The following is a 19,403-nucleotide window of genomic DNA, read 5'->3' as shown; positions in this document are numbered from 1 at the left end:
TAGTTACATTTTTGTAATTTTTAATTTTTCTTATTAGTATGAACCTTTATTATTGACACGAAATTCAAAATAATATGCTAGAGTTAGAATTTATCATATACATATACTGTCATCTTAACTAAAACTCACAATTAGCCTCTCCTCAAAGAGGTAACATCAGTAATGAAGTTCAAGTATCAATCTTTCTCACTGCAAATGCTTAGCTTACGTTGCATGCTTACCCTTACGTATCATATTGGCTAGGTTGTTTATATCGAGGAATCTAGTGTATATCTTAATCGATGAATTTTTTTAACATTTATATGAACGAAAAATCAAATTAAAGTCAAAAATATTAAAGGAATAACATAATTAGTGAATATAATCCCAAACAGATAAGTAAAGACAATACCCCAACCAAGTTCGAAAAACTGAAACATACCTTATTATAAAAAGAACTTTTACGTACAACCACAAAGGAAAGGCAACACCTTTCAGAAAAAATAATTTGTCAAAAAGAGAGTAAAGTTACATCTAGTAAAGCGCTAATTGGATGGTGTTGTTCGTCTCCGATTGCGTCAGACCTACTGTTTGTATAATATGTATATCCAAGGCCTCAATAGATTTGTAACCCTTTGTTCAATTATAAAATGTGAATGTTTAGCATTCAATTTTTTTCACTATAAAAGGGTAGTATAGTAACGCCAATTCTTGAAATTGATACCGTACATTAAATAGTGGTATTTTAATAGCCATTTGTCATAACTGTAGGTAAATATAATTAAATTATGATGTAAATGTATGAATATGCTGATTTTTCAGCCAGAAAAAATGAGTTAAGATGGCAAAAATTTGAGAAAAAAGATAAATACCCTTCCTAGCATATTAGAGGTGCCAAGTCAGCATTTTTTTATCCCATTTTTATATAGATATATAGATTGAAACGTCACAAATTCAAAGGGTACGAATTAGGTGATCAAGAATGGTAACAGTATGAATTTATTAGCAATAAATTTCAACTATTTAAATAAAAAGTAAACCAAAGTCAAGTAAATAATAGTACAATTTTGATGTCTATACTCGGTCAACGCGAAAAAAAGCGTAACAATGTACGGAAAATGAAGCCAAACCATTGACTATTAACCATTAAATTTAAGAATATATTTCTCTAAAACTAAGTTATGAAAGGCACCTCTTGTAAAAGCAATTATTGTCAAGTTACCTCTACGGGGAGCACACGTACCATACAAGGAACACCGCAAACTAGATAATTGAAATATGACACGAAAATCAGTCAAATTTCTCTATAATAGTCTCGTTTATTCCAAATATTTTTGGATGATATAGCAAAATACTGTTATAGAGAACATATATTATACCATAACATAAAAATTAGTTTCGAAAAAATTTGGCTTTTATAGTTAGGTATTATTATAAAAAGGTATGACTGTAGTACCAACCAGTTTCCAAAATGATCTGGCAAATCTTTTTTCAGAGCGGATCCACATACCCATGGTGGAAAAGCATGGAAAAAAATTTACTCATACCCGACGTTTACATCAATTATTTACTTTATCATGATTAAGTGACAAATTGAGACAAGTACATATACTAATTAACCATAATAAAGAATAAACGTGTATATGAAAAACATATGATGCTTTATTAATTTAATGTAAACACTGATAGCAGATAATTTTTTTCTTTTATAACTACTGGATTTACTGCAATTTACTCTGCACGGGGATCTTGAAGCTACTAAGCAAAACAAAGATTTTTTATTTTTGACATAATCCGCCTTTTACTAGCATCAAAAGACATGTAGCTTGTTTGGATTGGCTTAAAAATAGCGGCTCAACAAAAATAGCTTTTAAGCCAAAAAGCAATAAGTTGGGATTGGCCAGCCTAATGCTTTTGGCTTGTTTTAAGCACTTTTTAACTTTGCTAAATACTGAAAAGGGAAAATGCAAAAGCACCCCCTGATCTATACCCGGATTCCCAACTACACATTTTATCTTTGCGAAAATCCTATTACCCCCCTAAACTATTTTTAAATGGAATAAAAACCACCTTAAAATTAGACAACCAAACTCTCCGCAAGTGGTGAAGTACACACGCTGCCACATGTATTTTTAGTATTTTTTTATTCTTTCTTCTTTTTCTTATCCTTTTTTCTTATTTCTCATTATTCTCATTTTTTTGGTTATTTCATTCTCTTTCTCTTTGTTTTGGTCACCGGCGGCATAAAATGGTGGTCGCCGGAATTTCAAGAATACCATTTTTCCGGCAAATTTGTTTTCCAACGACAGATTTTTATCCCGATCTGAGTATATTTTGCTTTGCTTATGAATAGATCTTTTTGAAAGTTTAATTTGTATGTGAAAATGATAGAAAGAGGAAAAATAAAAACAGAATAAATGGAAGAAAAACGATAAGATAAAGTCGCCGGAGAATAAATATCCGCCAGAATTAGAGAAGAAACGAAAAAAAAAGTAAAAGAAAAAGAAAAAGACAAAGACAAAGACAAAGGAAAAGGGGAAAAAAGTAAGAAAAATTGTAAAAAAGCAACAAAAAAATCTAAAAATCGTTTTTTCTTGCTTCTCACTCTACCAAAGGAGAGTAAAATACACACTCTTTCACGTCAGCTTTAAGGGTGCAAATAATTCTACTTTAAAATAGTTTAGGGGGGTAATAAAAATCCCGCAAAGGTAGAGTGTGTAGTTGGGAATCCGGGTATAGGTCAGGGGGTACTTATGCATTTTCCCTGCTGAAAAAGCTAAAAAGAGCTTAAAAGCTGATTTGACCAGCTTAAAAGTCAATCCAAAACGCCCTCGTGGTCCTTTTCTAACATGTTCATTCCTAGAGTCAAAGGGCTTCCTTTACATTAGTAGAACTGAAATGCATAATGGTTCAGCAATCATTTTCCACATAGCAACAACAGCAATGACTTTGCTATTAGACAGCCCAACGTTTGGCATATAAGCTAAGCTGTTTTTAAGGAAAGGAAGAACTAGGAGATAAAAAGGAAGATCACCAAGGACTAATCTCTCTGTTGACCATGTACTTCAAATGCCTGTCTTATTATGCAGCCTTAGCCGTTTCTCGAACCAATGATAGTTTAGCCAGCAAACCGCACATCTGGAGATACGAACCAACCCCATCGCAGATCCTCATGTGGGCAAAACCAGTTTCCTGTTATCCCAGCAGAAAAGAAATAAATGATGTTAAACCAAAGATGGCTTATAAAGATTGGAACTATTCAGAAGTACTAGAACAGGCAAACCTTCATGAACTCCAGTTTTACATATTCCGCCATGTCATAGTTCTTTATAATTCGGAAGAGGGTTGTGATAATATCCGTGGGGGAATAGCCCAGGTCATATAGAGCCTTTAAACCCGCGCAAGCATCATCAAATTTCCCTTCAAGGACATTCCGGACCATATTTTTCACATGCAACGGATGGGGCTGGTCACAAACCTAGCATTCAGCAAAAGAGAATGGAATCATAAGGGGAGGTCTGTCAAAAGATGAATAATTATATGAAAGAAATATGTGAGCCTTGTAACCTTGAAAACATTCTCTTGGTTGACAAAACCAAATCCACTGTGTGTTGCTTGTAAGTTATTTAATGCCTGTCTCATATCTCCATCAGCAGTAAATATAATAGCCTCAAGACCTTCGGGTACATAAGGAACCTGCAAGAGGTAGCATATCGCCATATCCATAGATCAAATCTCTTCCCTCCTACCAATATAACATTTCGTAAACAAAGATGACCGCATATTGAAGTGATTAGATGAAACTTTCACAACGCCCTGTGAGGCTGAAGGATATAGAAAAGTTCCTACCCTTTAGCTCATAACCAAATTAACTAGCAAAGGAAGGCATGAAATTTATAGAGTAACTGGGAGGTTCATTGTGCTGCAACAGATTAAGGTATAATAACATGCTATCTGACTCACTGTGCAGACAAAAAATGTTGATTTAACACAAGGATCAAAAGAAACCATTTTGAAGCAGCAAGAGGAACACTAGAAGAAAATAGCATGTGTGTCAAGGATTAAGATTGTTAGTACCTTTTCTGCATCAACCACGGCCATAAGGCGTCCAAGGATCTCTTGGTCAGATAATCTTGCAAATCGGACCAGGGCACATCTACTTTGAATAGGCTCGATAATCTTAGAAGAAGTGTTGCAGGCGAGAGCAAAGCGAGTGGAGTTCGAGTATATTTCCATTGTCCTCCTCAGTGCTTGCTGAGCTCCAGATGTCATGCTAAAAATTCAAAAAACACAGCAATAAAATTTCCATACCCAAAACCAAAAGTGAAAAGTAAAACAATTGAGCTACTGCAGAAAATGCAGGTCAACACCACAGAGACAGATTGTCTACTACCCTACAGAATCAGTCAAATTGATAGGGATGGTCCAAAAGAGATAGAAAAGTAAACATTTTTTCCAAATGACTTCAAGCCCTGAGCACAAAAATGATATCTCAAATTTACAGAATAACATTTCTAACCTGTCAGCCTCGTCCAAAATAATTACTTTGTGCCGCCCGGGGGGTAGAGTAACTTTCTTCTGAGCAAACATCTTGATTTTGTTTCTGACAACATCGATGCCTCTGCACAAGAAACATTAACGCTTCTAAGAATCTTATAGAAGCGAGAAAGAATCATGTGAAACAAAGAGTTTTTAAATCGAATCAAGCACTCAATATACCTATCATCTGATGCATTTAGCTCCAAAACAGCCTCCTTATAGTTTGGCCCCAGAAGTTCATGAGCAAGAGCCAATATACTAGTGGTTTTGCCAGTACCAGGAGGACCCTGCAGAGAGTTTATACAGAATCGAATATTCAGCATGAAGAAACTATGCACATTGTTTTTAGCAAACTGCTTTTGCCAATTCAATGTAACACCAAAGGGACAAACACTTCGGAATTTGGAAGTCCTAAATTAGATTTGCATGAGTAAAAATGGTCAACTTCCAGGAAAACTAACAATAACTACTTTGTTTTTACACATTCTCATCAATCAACACATTGAAATTCAATATTACTCAAGGATACTGTTCAGGAATGATAAAAAGAATGTATTAGAAACCAAAAGACTATTCTCCCACAAAACACAAGAGGTAAAAGAATCGGTATCCAACATCTGGTATAAGCTAACACAAAAGAGCATAGTTCTTTGCGAATATATATGTACATATAACTACGAAAGTCCAAGTACTATTGAGCAAGGACCATCAAGATTTACACAAGAAAAGGAATAAGGAATGCTTCATATTCAGGACTTATTGACCGCAAGAGAATAAGACTGAGGTCGCAGTAGCAGAGCTATAATCCAGCAAAAGCCAGACACATGGTATGGAGCTTTTGGGCCCCGTATGAGCTTCAATGGCCACTTCTGAAACACTAAATTTCCCTCTGGCAATTTTTTATAGCATGATCTGCCGGAAAAAAAACTCCTTTCCCACCGGGCTCCCACACAATAAACTCCTTTCAACAGTTTTGCAACACCGTTGATATCTCAATCAGAACAACTTCATTTGAGGCTTAAACTCCATTTGTAACCAGATTTACATTGTAGAATACTGACTTTTTGTTTGCAGTAAGAGCAAAGATCTCAGGAATCTGATTATTAGAGGGGTGTGCGCAACCCAAGAGTCATGCCAAATTTTACTCTTTTCCCCATTTCCCACTTTTTATTTGTACTGTTTTTGAGAAATCAGGCCAATGATTCCTTATGCACTTGCAGACTCCTACACCATACCTGGAACTTACTGATTGTGCAGCAGAAAGCCAGCTCCACATACTTTGCTAGAACCAAGTCCAACTTTCTCCAACGCCGATGTTCTTCTTTTGAATATCTCCATAACCATTTCATTATTAGACTTTGATTAAGGAGCTTCAGATTTACATAAATTACTAGCTCTCAAACCCATAAAATAAAGTTTCTTGACATCCGTAGTGGAGCAAGAAATTAAAACTTTTCTTCTTAAGTTCTTTTTACATAAATGCTGATAATGATTAATAGCATTTGACATAGTTCAAGCTTGTGAATAACCCTTGCAAAGTAATTTTCAGCCATATGTTTCTCTTTTACTTTTTGACAACACAAATCAAGAACCATTAGACCACAGTACTATTCTCTGCAGTAAATCTCAAACCTAACAATGGAGTTTCTTAATAAGCAATTAAACCATACATGGGGCAAAAAGTTAGTTCCTTTTTCTTCATTTGAATAAATAAGATATAGCAATAGCATCAAACATAGTTCAAGTCTTCAAGAATCAAGCTTGTGAAGAACCCCGCATGGAAGTATTTAAGTACTTTTTTTCCCATTTTCTTTTTTCACCTTCCAAACACTAAACCTCAAACCCCGAAAATAAAGTTTCTCATTATCCAATATCCATAAATGGAGCAAAAGTTAGTCATTTTTTCTTTTAACATAAAGATCTATCAATGTTTTTCATTTTCTGTTTTTGACAACAAAATTAAGAACCATTACAAAACGGACCTACAACAATGCTGTATCTACACTGAACCTCAACCCCATAGAGTAAAATTTCTCATTAATGGAGCAAAAAAAATCAGTAGCAAAATCGAGAAGCAGCATCAAAATTAGTCCTTTTTTTTTGTTTAAACATAAAGATTTATCAATGTTTTCATTTTTTTTTGTTTTTGACAACCAAATCAAGAACCATTACATAATGGGTCTATAACTCTATGGTAATGCTGTATCTGCACTAAACCTCAACCCCATAAAGTAAAATTTCTCAATTTTACATAAATGGAGCAAAAATAAATCAGTAGCAAAATCGAGAAGCAGCAGCAAAATTGGTCCTTTTTGTTTAACAAGATGAATTATCAATGCTTTAATCAAGAAATATTACAAACGGGTATATGGCAGTGCTATATCTGCACTAAACCTCAACTCCATGATAAAGTAAAATTTCTTAATTGGATTAAAAAAAGAGAGTAGTAGCAAAATCAGGAAGGAAAATGAAAATGTCTCCCTTTGCTTACGGCTAAGATAAGATTGGGCATGTTGCCATCACGAGCAATAACTTGGAGTCTGGCGACAGCATCTTCGTTGCCTACGATGTCCGATACCTTTGTGGGTCGAAACTTCTCTACCCATGGGATTTCTGGGCCTGACGGTGTCGTCGTAGAAGAAGAGGCCATTTTTGAACTTCGATTTGTGACTTCAAAGATTCAAAGCTCGAGCAGAATGAAACCCTTTTTCTTTAACCTTCTTTTGCTCTACTTGAAATTGGAGGGAAATATAGGCTGATAGCTATAAAGCATTCTCTGATTGCTAATCGCGAAGTATACGTCGCAAACATAAGTGAATTTTTAATTTTTTAGATTATAAGTCACATTAATAATATTAAGAAGTCCGATTCACAGATAGTCGCATTCAGTAATTGCTTATAAGTATTGGAAAAGATAATGTAAAGAACAAAATTTAGGAATTTCTGTGTATTGAATGAAATTTGTTCTGTACGGAACGTTTCTTTATACAATTTAGAAAGTAATCTATGTATAACAACATATGATAGTTGTCCTTATACTATTGGTAAAGGAATAACCAACTTTGAGATAAATATAAGAATAAGGAAAATCTATTTACAATTAAATATAAAAGAATCTTCTAGTATAACTCAGAAAAGGCCAAGTGAAATTCTGGGCCCAAGTGATAATCCAAAGACAGCCCACTTCGTTATAGGCCCAAAAACAAATGCCCATCTTAGACCATTATATTGTATCCTTGTTCAGACATATCCTCGAAGAATCCGACAAAGCTTGTGCCTTGTCTTTGAACCTTAGTGTCCTTAGGTCATCTTCTTTACCCAACTTTCTCTTCTGCAAATCACCATTATCGTCTGAGAAAGTCGAAATCTGTGGTCCAACATCCCCCCTCAAGTTGGAGGGAGGAGAAGCAACCCCCAACTTGCCCAAAATTAGACGGTGAGTAGGGCCAGAAAGGGGTTTTGTAAAAACGTCAGGGATCTGAGAAATTGAAAGAACAAAGGAGAGGGAAATGAGGCCAGCAAGGTATTGTTGTCGCACAAAATGACAGTCGAGGTCGACATGTTTGGTTCGTTCATGAAAGACCGGGTTTTTGGCTATGTGGATGGCGGCTTGGCTATCAGAGAGGAGGGGAACTGGAAGAGAAGGAGTGAGAGAGAGATCCTCAAGTAGGCGCAGCAACCAAGTGAGCTCGGCTACAACGTGTCTCATGGATCGATATTCTGCCTCCACAGAAGATAGAGAGACTAAAGCATGTTTCTTGGATTTCCAAGAGATAGGAGAAGAACTCAAAGTGATGAAATAACCACTAATTGAGTGTCGAGTATCAGGGCAACGACCCCAATCAGAATCACAAAAGGCAAGGAGATTGAAGGAAGAAGAAGAACACAGAAAAATACCTAACCCAGGATTAAGGAGCAGATAACGGAGATAACGAAGAGCAGCATCAAAGTGAGGACGACAGGGAGACTACATGATTTGGCTGAGGTGGTGAACAGCAAAGGATAAATCAGGGCGAGTGTGGGTAAGGTAATTGAGTTTCCCCAAAAGCTTTCTATAGAGTGTGGGATCCTGCAAAGGCTCACCTACATTAATACGAAGATGAGAAGAAGGGTCAAGAGGAGAGGAGACAGGGTGAAGATCCAAGCAACCAAACTCGGATAAGAGATCCAAGGTAAACTTTCTTTGACTTAAAATGATCCCCTGTGGTTCTCTGATGATTTCTAGACCTAGGAAATAATGTGTTTGCCCCAAGTCCTTTATTTTGAACTCACAATCAAGGAAAGACTTTAGAGCCCCAAGTTCAACTGGATCATCACCTGTGAGTAGAATATCATCGACATAGACAGCAAGAATAGTGATGCGACCTTCTAATTTCTTAAAAAACAAAGAATAGCCATTAAGTGAATGTGAATAGCCCTTAAAGTTGAGTGTTGCAGCGAGACGAGCATACCATTGCCTTGAGGCTTGCCTCAAACCATATAAAGACTTTTTGAGTCTACAGACATGATTAAGAGTAGGAGGAGAAAGACCAGCTAGAAATTTCATGTAAACTTTCTCTTGCAAATCACCATGAAGGAAAGCATTGTTCACATCTAATTAGGAGATGTCCCAGTTCTTTTTAATAGCTACTGCCAATAAACACCTTAGGGTAGTCATTTTAACCACAGGAGAATAAGTTTCAGTAAAATCAATCCCTTCTCGTTGAATATCACCCCTTATAACCAAACGAGCCTTAAATCTTTCAACTGAACCATCCTGCCTGTATTTGACCTTGTAGACCCATTTGCAAGGAAGGACTTTTCTGTCCTTGGGCAAAAGAACTACCTCCCAAGTTTTGTTAGCTGCAAGAGCAGCAAGCTCCTTGTTCATGGCTTCTTGCCACCCAGGGTGAAGAGAGGCTTGGGAATAGGATGTAGGTTCAGATATGTAGGAAGTGGAGTTGAGGAGAGACTGATTAGAAGTAGATAAAGCAGAAAGGGATAAAATAGGAGGGGAAACAGGGGATTCAAAATAAGAGGGAGATATATTAGTGATCAAAACTGAATTACAAATGTAATCAGACAAATAACTAGGCATGTTATGTTCTCTAGTTGACCTTCTAAGGGCAGGGGTGATATGAGGAGGTAGAACAGGCTGAGAAACAGGAGTAGAGGAGAAAAACTTGGAAAGAGAGGGTGAAGGAGAGGCAGACCTAGGATGGGTAGCTGTAGGAGAAAAACTGGAAGATGAGGTAATAGGTGAAGGAGAGGGAGAAGCAGTTGAAGGAGGGGAAATATCAAAAGAAGAAGAAGGGAGAGCAGTAGGAAAAATAGAAGAAGAACCAGTAGAGGAGACAAAAGGGAAAATAGTTTCATGAAAAATAACATTCCTAGAAACAAAAATCTTAAGGGTGTGTAGATTGAGCAATTTGTAGCCCTTCTTCCCAAAGGGGTACCCCAGAAATATGCATTTATGAGACCTAGGATCTAATTTAGATTTGTGAAGAGGCAAGGTAGATGCATAACATAGACAACCAAATGCCTTGAGAGTGGCATAGTTGGGAGGTTGACCAAACAGAAGCTCATAAGGGGTTTTCATGTTAATAATTTTGGATGGAAATCGATTTATTAAGAAAGTGGTTGTTAACAAACAATCTCCCCAATATGGAATAGGCAAATTAGACTGAAATAATAAGGCTCGACAAGTTTCAAGAAGATGCGTGTGTTCCTCTCAACAACACCATTTTGTTGAGGAGAGGAGACACATGTGGTCTGATGGATGATTCCTTGGGAAGCAAAAAACTGAGATGTAGTGTGACTGTTACCCAATTCAAGTGCATTATCTAATCTGATCACCTTTACTTTAGTGTTGAATTGTCTTTCAGTTATGGCTAAAAACTGTTTTAGAACTGGGAAAGCATTGGATTTAGTGGTGAGAAGGAAAGTTCATGTTCCTCTACTATAATCATCAACAATAGTAAGGAAGTATCTATAACCATCATAAGTGGGAGTGTGGTAAGGTTCCCATGTGTCCATATGTATGAGATCAAATATATGCTTAGAAGTGATAGAACTATAAGGGAAAGATAATTTAGCTTGCCTAGCTTTTGCACAAATATCACAACGATTAATGGAAGATTCAGTAGATGGTAAAGAAATAGAAGAAATGCATTTCATATTAGAAAATGGCATATGGCCCAATCTATGGTGCCAAAGTCTTACATTAGAAGAAACTTCTCCTGAACATAAAGTAGAAGAAGAACTTAGTGTAGTAGCATTTTGATTACAAGCAGAATGGCTAATAGCCTTGATTAAACTAGAAATGACTACTCTAGGCTTGACTTGACTTGGAAGAGCAGAGTTGAAAACATAGATCCCTCGACTGACTTTACCAAGCACCACTGGCCTCTTCAGTGAAGGGGCCTACAAAGTAGCACCAAAAGAAGAAAACATTAGGATGGAGTGGAATTGTAGACACAATTTGTGCACAAACAATAAGTTGTAATTGAAATTAGGAACAAACAAAACATGGGTGAGGGTAAAACCAGGCAGAATTGTGACACAGCCTGATTTGAATACCAATACCTTGGCTGAGTTAGGCAAGGTGACATATACAGGTTTAGGAAGATGCTGCACATTAAATAGGAGTGCCAAATTGGAAGTCATGTGTTCTGAAGCTCCTGAGTCTAGTATCCAGGACACTGAATTTAAAGAGATATTAATATAGGTTTTAGAAGAAGGAGAAGGGAAGGAGATACCAGCACAATTTGCAGAAATTGTGTCATCAGTAGGCTGATCTGTCTGAGTACCAAGTTTGACAGTCTGAAGCAACTGGTATAGACTGTATAATTGATCTTGGGTCATTGGTTGTGCTCTTGAGGTGATAGATGAAGATCCTAAATCTTCAACTGAGACAGTTGCATTGCTTCTAGGTCCAGAAATCTTTTTGTTGGACTTGGTAAATTTGAAATCAGCAGGAAACCCAATCAACCTATAACAGTTCTCTATGCTGTGATTTTGTTTCTTGCAATAAGCACAGAACTGATTTCCCTTCTTTGCCTTTTTGTTTTGCTTCTTATCAGGAGAGTATTTGCGACCAACTGGATAAGACTGCTGAGATGCAACAAAAGTACTCTAAGGAGGAACATGCTGAGAGATCTGCACTTCCCTTTGTTTCTCATCCCTGATCATGAGGGAATAAGCATGGTTAACTGAAGGTAATGGAGACAGCATAAGCAAGATGCTCCTAGCTGCAGCATAGGCATCATTGAGCCCCATGAGAAATTGAATAAGTCTCCCATCTTGCTGAGACTTGTAGTGTTTCTCCTTTCCTCCACATGAACAATCACAGGTACAATGCTGTGTAATGTCCAAGCTGTCTAACTCATCCCAAAGTCGTTTCAGCTTGGTATAATATCCTGCAATGTCCAGGTTTGCTTGGGCTAACTATGAGATTTTCTTTTGCAGTTGATAGAGCTGAGGACCATTGCTCTGCCCAAAGCGCTCCTCAAGCTCAGTCCAAATGTCCCTAGCAGTTTTGGAATAAAGCACACTCTCAGCAATTTCTTTAGAGAGGGAGTTCAAAACCCAAGAGATGACCATGTCGTTACACCTTGTCCATGGCTTGAAAGAGTCTGATGAAATTTTGGGTTGAGGAAAGGAACCATTAATAAATCCAAGTTTGTTTTTGGCTGACAAGGCAATGAGAATGCCCTTTCGCCACCCTCCATAACCTTTTCCATCAAAAATGGAGCTAACAAGCACCATCCCAGGAGAATCTGATGGGTGGAGGCAGAAGGGATGAGATGAATCAAGCATGACTGAGGCAGCAGTAGGATCAGCCACCTGAGTTACTTGAGGATAGAAGCAGAAGAATCATCAACTGTATCTCCCATGGTGAAAGATGAAGCTGATGAAGAAGATGACTAAAAAAAATGAAGCCAAAGGATAGTACCTTATCGCTCTGATACCATATTGGAAAAGATAATGTAAAGAACAAAATTTAGGAAATTTTCTGTTTATTGAATGAAATCTCTTCTGTACAAAACGTTTCTTTATACAATTTAGAAAGGAATCTATGTATAACAACCTATGACAGCTGTCCATATACTATTGGTAAAGGAATAACCAACTTTGAGGTAAATATAAGAATAAGGAAAATCTATTTACAATTAAATATAAAAGAATCTTCTAGTATAACTCAGAAAAGGCCAAGTGAAATTCTGGGCCCAAGTGATAATCCAAAGACAGCCCATTTCGTTATAGGCCCAAGAACAAATGCCCATCTTAGACCATTATATTGTATCCTTGTTCAGACATATCCTCGAAGAACCCGACAAAGCTTGTGCCTTGTCTTTGAACCTTAGTGTCCTTAGGTCATCTTCTTTACCCAACTTTCTCTTCTGCAAATCACCATTATCATCTGAGAAAGTCAAAATCCATGGTCCAACAATAAGTCGTATTCGGTAATATATAAGTCGATTATTAATTTCATAATAGCGATTTATAAGTCTCATTTTCTAATTATGATTTATAAGTAGCATTATTCAGTTACGATTAATAAGTTGCAGTCCCTAATTATGATTTATAATGCATTCATTAATTGCTATTTATAAGTCGCATTCTCTAACTGTGCTTTGTTAGTCGCATTACCAAGTCATATTACGTATAAGTCCTATAGTTAGAATTTGCGAACTATAAGTTACATTCTAATGTAATGTTTTTACTTCTTTTTATCCTTTCTTTAGCTGTGTGTCTCTTGAGAATAGTCTCTCTGCCCTTCCAGTTTATGGGTAAGGATGCATCTTACCATTTCTAGAGCTCACGTGTGAGTATTCACTTCTTTTGGTTTGTTGATGTTGTTGCGTATTTTAGTGCGATATATAAGTCCATACAGCCTCTTCCCATTCTCAGTTCTAGTTTAGGTGATTGTTTACCCTAAAAACGGATAATAATTGAATTTATACGTGATTTTAAGGACATGTGATTTTACTTGGCACAAACTGAGAAAATACGTAAATTGATATTGAAATAGACTATAAATAGAAATAAAAGCAAATCGAAATAAACATATTGCTTTAGCCCTCGAGCTAGGTAGCCCTTGAACCAAACGAATACTCCACTGAAAAATATGAATAAAGTAACAGAGTATTGAGAGCTTAAAAGAAAGCTAATATATTGCTTTGTATTGCATGAATGTCATGTCCTTTGCTAGTGATTGTAAGCACGTGATTTTTGACCCTTCCCGGGAATTTTTACATTCTTAGCTTAACTATTTAATTTAGGACTAATATAGTCATTTTGACTATTTTTACTTTATTTTTCTCGTAAAAGAAAAAAATTACAAAAAATATATATATAAATTTTAGTTTATGTATCTCTCATAAACTTGAAAAAATACAAAAATTGTACTTTATTTTGGTACTTTATATAAATTCGAAAATTACAAAAAAATATAATTCTATTAATGTTTTGTAATCGTTTTAATTTTGGAAAAATACAAAAAATATTACTTCATATTTTATCTTTATTAAAAAACGAAAATTACAGAAAAATAGTTTTATTAATATTTTATAGTCATTTTAATTTGGAAAAAATACAAAAAAATATTACCTCATATTTTATCTTAATATTTAAAAAAAACGAAAATTACACAAAATAGTTTTATTAATATTTTGTAGCTATTTTAAATCTTGAAAAATATTTAAAAAAAAAGGATATAGTTTTGTTTAAATACTAGTCTTATTTTTGGTAGTTATTTTGTTTACATAGGACTAGTTAAGCAACGTTTTCCTATTTCTCGGGTCCGGGCAAAAGAATAATATTCGGGTTCAAACTACCCGGTTTTAGGCCTAATTTTCGGACCTAGCCCATAATAAACCGTGTCCAGGACACATGGGGAACCCCACCACGCGTGGGGGACATAAACCTTGAACCCCACCACGCGTGGGGCTCATTTTTCTTGGCAAAACATTACAAAACACGGACAAACAAGCCAAAAAGGGGGACTTCCGTTTTTTTTGAGAGATAGCTACTATAGACCTTCTTCTTAAAAAGAAGAAGGAGAAAACCTACTGAAAGGACCACTGTTCCTCCGTCTTCCTTAAAAAACCAAAAAAAAAACTACTGGAAAGGCCCTTCGACCACCGGACCACCCTCCTCCTCCCAAACACTACCCCGACGCCATAACCGAAAACCCTCACGTCCCGCGACCAACCAGTCACCACCTTCCGGCACCCCCACGCACCATCTCCGTCGACCCACTGCCAACCTGCAACCACCCATCACCAAACGACCACTCCGTCCCGGCCAGCTGACCCTCTCCGTCTCGCCTGCATCGTCAACAAACACCCAAACCCCACGTCCCAAGGAGCAGTCGACAAAAAAACCAGTCCACCAAAACCTCCGACCACCCTAAACCATCGTCAAACAACCATCACCCCGTCGAGCAGCAGCCGTTGCTGCTGCTGCTGTGTCACCTTCCCCAGCGCCACGACCAACAGCAACAACCAGTTTCCCTGTCGTTTCCTCACGCCCAGCAGTGGATCAAACGACCACTGAACACCGTCCAAACACCACTGCTTCAGCTACACTGTCCAAACGCGACCACCACTACTTCAGCTGATGTTATCGTTGTTCTTTCACTGTTGTCGTGCAGTCCGTTGAGGTCGTCTTTGTTCGTCGAGGTCCGACGCATCGAGTCCGTCCGTTGAAGTCGATGTTGAGGTTCGGTTCATGGCTCTATGCGTTTCTGTTTATTCAGGTTAGTAAGCCTCGATGTATTAGATAAAGAAATTTTACGTTCAATGTTCGAAGTTGCAATATATCAATTGATATGATAATTTTCTGCTTATGTGTTCATCGTATGCATTTTTGCTCATTTTGCGTTATGTGATTCATGTTTATTTGATATCATGTAATTAAGTTGGGTTAATTGTTCTACGACGCAAGTTTGATGTTAATTTGTTCGTGGCCCTTTGCTTAGTTCATTCGGATAAAATTGGCATTAGTACTCGTTGTTCCTACTCCCGAAATACTCGTTCGCTAAACTCATTTTATTAATTTTTTGACAAGTTATGAGATTTTAGTTGTAAAGAAGTCGTAAGGTTAGTATTGTTAAAGGCGTAGAAATGGCATCCTTTAAAAATAAATAAATAATAATAATAAAAAAAAAATTAAAAAAAATTAAAATAAAAAAAACGAGGCTAGCTTCGCCAAATAAAATGTACAGATTGCGAGGCCCTCTAAATGTATATATTAAATACTTAGATTCCGGGACGGGCCGTTAGCAAATTTCACGGCCTTACCCAAAATAATAATGCGCTAGTTGCTCTAGGCGCGCCTTTAATAATTTAATTTTCCTAAACTCGGGTGCACATTTATGTGACCCAAATCTAAATCTCGACGGACTCGAAATGTGTCTCTAATCACGGTTATATTGATTATGGCGTGGCCCGAGATGCATTTCCCTGACGTTGCAAATCCCTTTAAAAAAAATAAGAATGAGATGAGCCTCGCCGAATAAAAAACACAAATTGCGGGGCCCTCAGCAAATACTTATTACTTAGAATTCGGGAGGGTCGTTTAGCGAATTTCACGGCCTCCGCAAAATAATAACGCGATAGTCTCTTTAGGCGCGCGTTTAATAATTTACTTTCTTAAACTCGGGTGTGCATTTCATGCGACCCAAATCCAAATCTCAAAACATCAAATAAAATGCGTTCCGGATTGTGGGTGCATTTCATGTGACGCAGTCCAAAGACGTGTTTTAAGCGATGTTCACATTCTTGTAAAAACAATAATAATAAAGCGGTTAAAAGTTTGAATTTGCACATAAGTTCATACTTGTATAAAATCAGATAATCAAGCCGAATATAACAATTGAGCGACCGTGTTAGAACCACGGAACTCGGGAATGCCTAACACCTTCTCCCGGGTTAACAGAATTCCTTATCCGGATTTCTGGTATGCAGACCATAATATAGAGTCATTCTTTTTCTCGATTCGGGATTAAAATTGGTGACTTGGGACGCCCTGAATCTCCCAAGTGGCGACTCTGAAATAAATAAGCAAATCTCGTTTCGATTGTCCTTTAATTGGGAAAAAACTCCCTTGCGCCCCCTCGGGCGCGGAAAAAGGAGGTGTGACAGCTCTGGCGACTCCGCTGGGGACTTTAACCCTGAACCAGTGGTTCTGGGTTAAGAATTCGAGCTTGAATAATTGTTATTATTTGGCTTTATTTATTATCTGATTTTTACATGTTTGAGCCTAATGTGTTAAATGTTGCTTTTACCGCTTTGATATTATTTGAACTGTATATAAACTGTGCCGAAACCCATATCCTTTCTGAGTCTTCTGAATCATGAAGAAGGGCGTACTTCGTACGACTTCTTTTCTGTATAGTGTCAAATCCCAATTTAGAACGAGGTTTGGATAAGTTGCTAAGCCGGTGAAGCTTATGTATTCCCGGTACGCTGCCCCCCCTCGGCTCGAGCTGTCCGCTCGGGTAAGCCAGGTCTAGAACAAACACCCAGGTTCTGAACTTAGTATAACAAAGCCACATGCCGGATCCCTAGTAGGAACGTTTATTTGCATCATGTGCATTTGACTTAGGGGACTCAACACAGGGGTTGGGTCCGTCTAGGACAAGCAACCTGAAAATAATAGACCATCTTTTGGCATCCTATGTGCTACATATTGTATTTAGTCAAGGGCGAATGGGTCATTTGGTCATTTCGAGCATGATGTTGTATTTAGTCAAGGGCGAATGGGTCATTTGGTCATTTCCAGCATGATGTTATTTTAATCAAAGCATGGGGAACATTTGTGGAATCCAAGAAGCCTTGGAATTCCCTATGTCCCCCACGCTTGCTTTTTGGGAAAACACATGGGGAACATTTGTGGAATCCAAGAAGTCTTGGAATTCCCATATGTCCCCCACGCTTCATATGTTGGAAAAAGCGCATGGGGAACATTTGCGAAATCCAAGATGTCTTGGAAATCCTTATGTTTCCCATGCCACATTTTGAAAATAACAATAAATATAAAAAATAAAAATACATATAAAAACAAGGCATGAAAATTCAAAAGATTTTGTATGTTGTCATCATTTTCCACAAATTAGAAAATCGTGAAAAGATGAGGAAATGGCAGTGTAGAGATATAACTACTTATTTTTAGAAAGAAAAAAAAACAAATGTCCAAGTAGTGTCGAAACTCTGCCGAAATTTTGAAAATATAAAATAAAAAATATATGTCTTATTAGTTTGTTTTATTAAAAAAAAAAAGCATCAATAGAAAAGAAAATTGTTTGTCTTGCCATAAAAATGAAAAAAAGAGTCTTGTTTTTAAAATATGTGTTATTTATTTGTTTATCAAAATGACAAAATTAAAATAATCCAAAAATATTTTCTCCATTATTGGCTTCTCTAGGAAGTTTTTCTAATTGTTTTCAAAAAAAAATAATATAATATAAAATAATAAAAAAAAAACAAATCCGAAAATATTTTGATTCTTTTTCAAAATTGAAAAGAAAATTCAAAATCCAAAAAATATACTTCATTTCTTCTTTTAAAGTGGTTCTTTTGACCGAACTACGCGGGTTTGATTCTCACCGGATGTGAGATACGTAGGCAACCCTCATCGGGTCCAACCCCACCTTCTCAAAAAAGAAGGAATGTTTTATGTTTTTCGTTAATTTGTTTGTTTGTTATGAATGAAAAATAATAGTCTATTTGATTGTTGTGAAAGAAGAATAATAATAAAAAAAATAGAAATGGAAAAGGGTCCTCTCAAAAATAGTTTACTTGCCCGAACTACGCGGGTTTGATTCTCACCGGATGTGAGATACGTAGGCAACCCTCATCGGGTCCAACCCCACAGCCTTAAAAATCTTCGTCCCCGAGACGTTGAAAGGCCGTGCTTGCAATATTGAGTTTTCTAATTTGAAAAAAAATGATAAAAAGAGTCATAAATAAGTCAGGTGATGTTGTTTTGCCATAAATAGCCGAATGTTCCCGAAAGGGACGCCGGAAGGCTGACTTTGCATAAATAGCCACCTTCGGGTCATGTTTAGGATTTTTGGTCTAGTTGACCCACACAGCCTTATAAATCTTCGTCCCCGAGGCGCTGAAGGGCCGTGTTTGCAACACCAGGATTTTATTATAATTTGAAAAAAACAAAGAGTCGGCGGTCAGGTGAATTCCGTTTGAATTTTGTCATAATAAGCCGAGCCAGCTTCGGCCACGTCTTAAACCGTTCTTGCCGAAACAGCCTTAGAGTATCTTTCAGTTGTCGAAAGGTTATTTTCGTAAAAGAACGGACAAGTTTGTAAAAGTGTCATAAAATAATCCTCCCCGGCCTCAAAATTCATGTGAAATTTAGAATGGGCCACATTTGCAAAAATAACCATTTGGTTGCATTTGTCGAACAGAGAAAGGGAGCTAGCATTTTGTTTTTAAGTTTATAAATCTTTAATTAGAATATGTGGTTTGTTTGATTGTTTTTCAGTTTATTTTAATATATAAATTGAAAAAATGATTAGTATTGTTTATCTTTTATTGGTCCGAACTACGCAAGGTCTGATTCACGCAGGGACGTGATACGTAGGCAATCTCCATAAGATTCGACCACCACTAAAATAAAAAAATAAAAAAAATATAATAATGAATAAATAAAAGAGAGTGTGGAAGATTTTCAGGGGGCACAATTGTCTAACTGCTTAGGTACATTGTATCTCTGATATATGATTGTCTGTCCAATGCCCTAACACTAACGTGATGGCTTCCCTTTGATGTGTCCATATATAGAAAGTGGTTGGTTGTGGTAACTCCTCCCTGCAAAGCAAAATCAAAGGACAATGGCTCAGAACCGCAGAACCGAGTGGGTCGGTACTGATGACCGACAAC

General features: G+C 36.9%; 2 protein-coding genes across 2 annotated transcripts; both read right to left on the bottom strand.

The window, feature by feature from the left end:
* Window positions 1-2,842: 2,842 nt before the first annotated feature.
* Window positions 2,843-7,312, bottom strand: LOC107779141 (replication factor C subunit 2). The gene is made up of 7 exons (XM_016599491.2): window positions 7,010-7,312; window positions 4,699-4,805; window positions 4,499-4,600; window positions 4,057-4,252; window positions 3,547-3,675; window positions 3,263-3,457; window positions 2,843-3,171 (listed from the first exon to the last, which is right to left on the bottom strand). Exons 1-7 carry the CDS (start codon window positions 7,166-7,168, stop codon window positions 3,061-3,063), a joined length of 999 nt encoding a protein of 332 aa, XP_016454977.1. The 5' UTR covers window positions 7,169-7,312; the 3' UTR covers window positions 2,843-3,060.
* A 3,131-nt stretch (window positions 7,313-10,443) lies between these two features.
* Window positions 10,444-13,013, bottom strand: LOC142161942 (uncharacterized). The gene is made up of 6 exons (XM_075218163.1): window positions 12,846-13,013; window positions 12,452-12,460; window positions 11,982-12,342; window positions 11,662-11,915; window positions 11,083-11,610; window positions 10,444-10,920 (listed from the first exon to the last, which is right to left on the bottom strand). The coding sequence occupies exons 1-6, from the start codon at window positions 13,011-13,013 to the stop codon at window positions 10,444-10,446; spliced, it is 1,797 nt and encodes a 598-aa protein (XP_075074264.1).
* Between the last annotated feature and the right edge of the window lie 6,390 nt (window positions 13,014-19,403).

Source organism: Nicotiana tabacum, chromosome 1, assembly GCF_000715075.1.
Source record: "Nicotiana tabacum cultivar K326 chromosome 1, ASM71507v2, whole genome shotgun sequence".
Classification (NCBI taxonomy): domain Eukaryota; kingdom Viridiplantae; phylum Streptophyta; class Magnoliopsida; order Solanales; family Solanaceae; genus Nicotiana; species Nicotiana tabacum.
Note: the sequence above shows the minus strand (reverse complement) of the source record. Positions and strands in the feature narration are given on the sequence as shown.

What these genes read in the sequence shown, in the direction of transcription:
- LOC107779141 (XM_016599491.2), bottom strand. Translation starts at nt 7,168, where the DNA reads ATGGCCTCTTCTTCTACGACGACACCGTCAGGCCCAGAAATCCCATGG. An exon ending in CTAAATGCATCAGATGATAG is followed by an intron (nt 4,601 to 4,698) that starts GTATATTGAGTG and finishes TTTCTTGTGCAG; the next exon opens with AGGCATCGATGTTGTCAGAA. An exon ending in CCGTGGTTGATGCAGAAAAG is followed by an intron (nt 3,676 to 4,056) that starts GTACTAACAATC and finishes TACCTCTTGCAG; the next exon opens with GTTCCTTATGTACCCGAAGG.
- LOC142161942 (XM_075218163.1), bottom strand. Translation starts at nt 13,013, where the DNA reads ATGAGACTTATAAATCGCTATTATGAAATTAATAATCGACTTATATAT. An exon ending in GCGCTTTGGGCAGAGCAATG is followed by an intron (nt 11,916 to 11,981) that starts GTCCTCAGCTCT and finishes TGGACATTGCAG; the next exon opens with GATATTATACCAAGCTGAAA. An exon ending in GGGATGAGAAACAAAGGGAA is followed by an intron (nt 11,611 to 11,661) that starts GTGCAGATCTCT and finishes GTTGCATCTCAG; the next exon opens with CAGTCTTATCCAGTTGGTCG.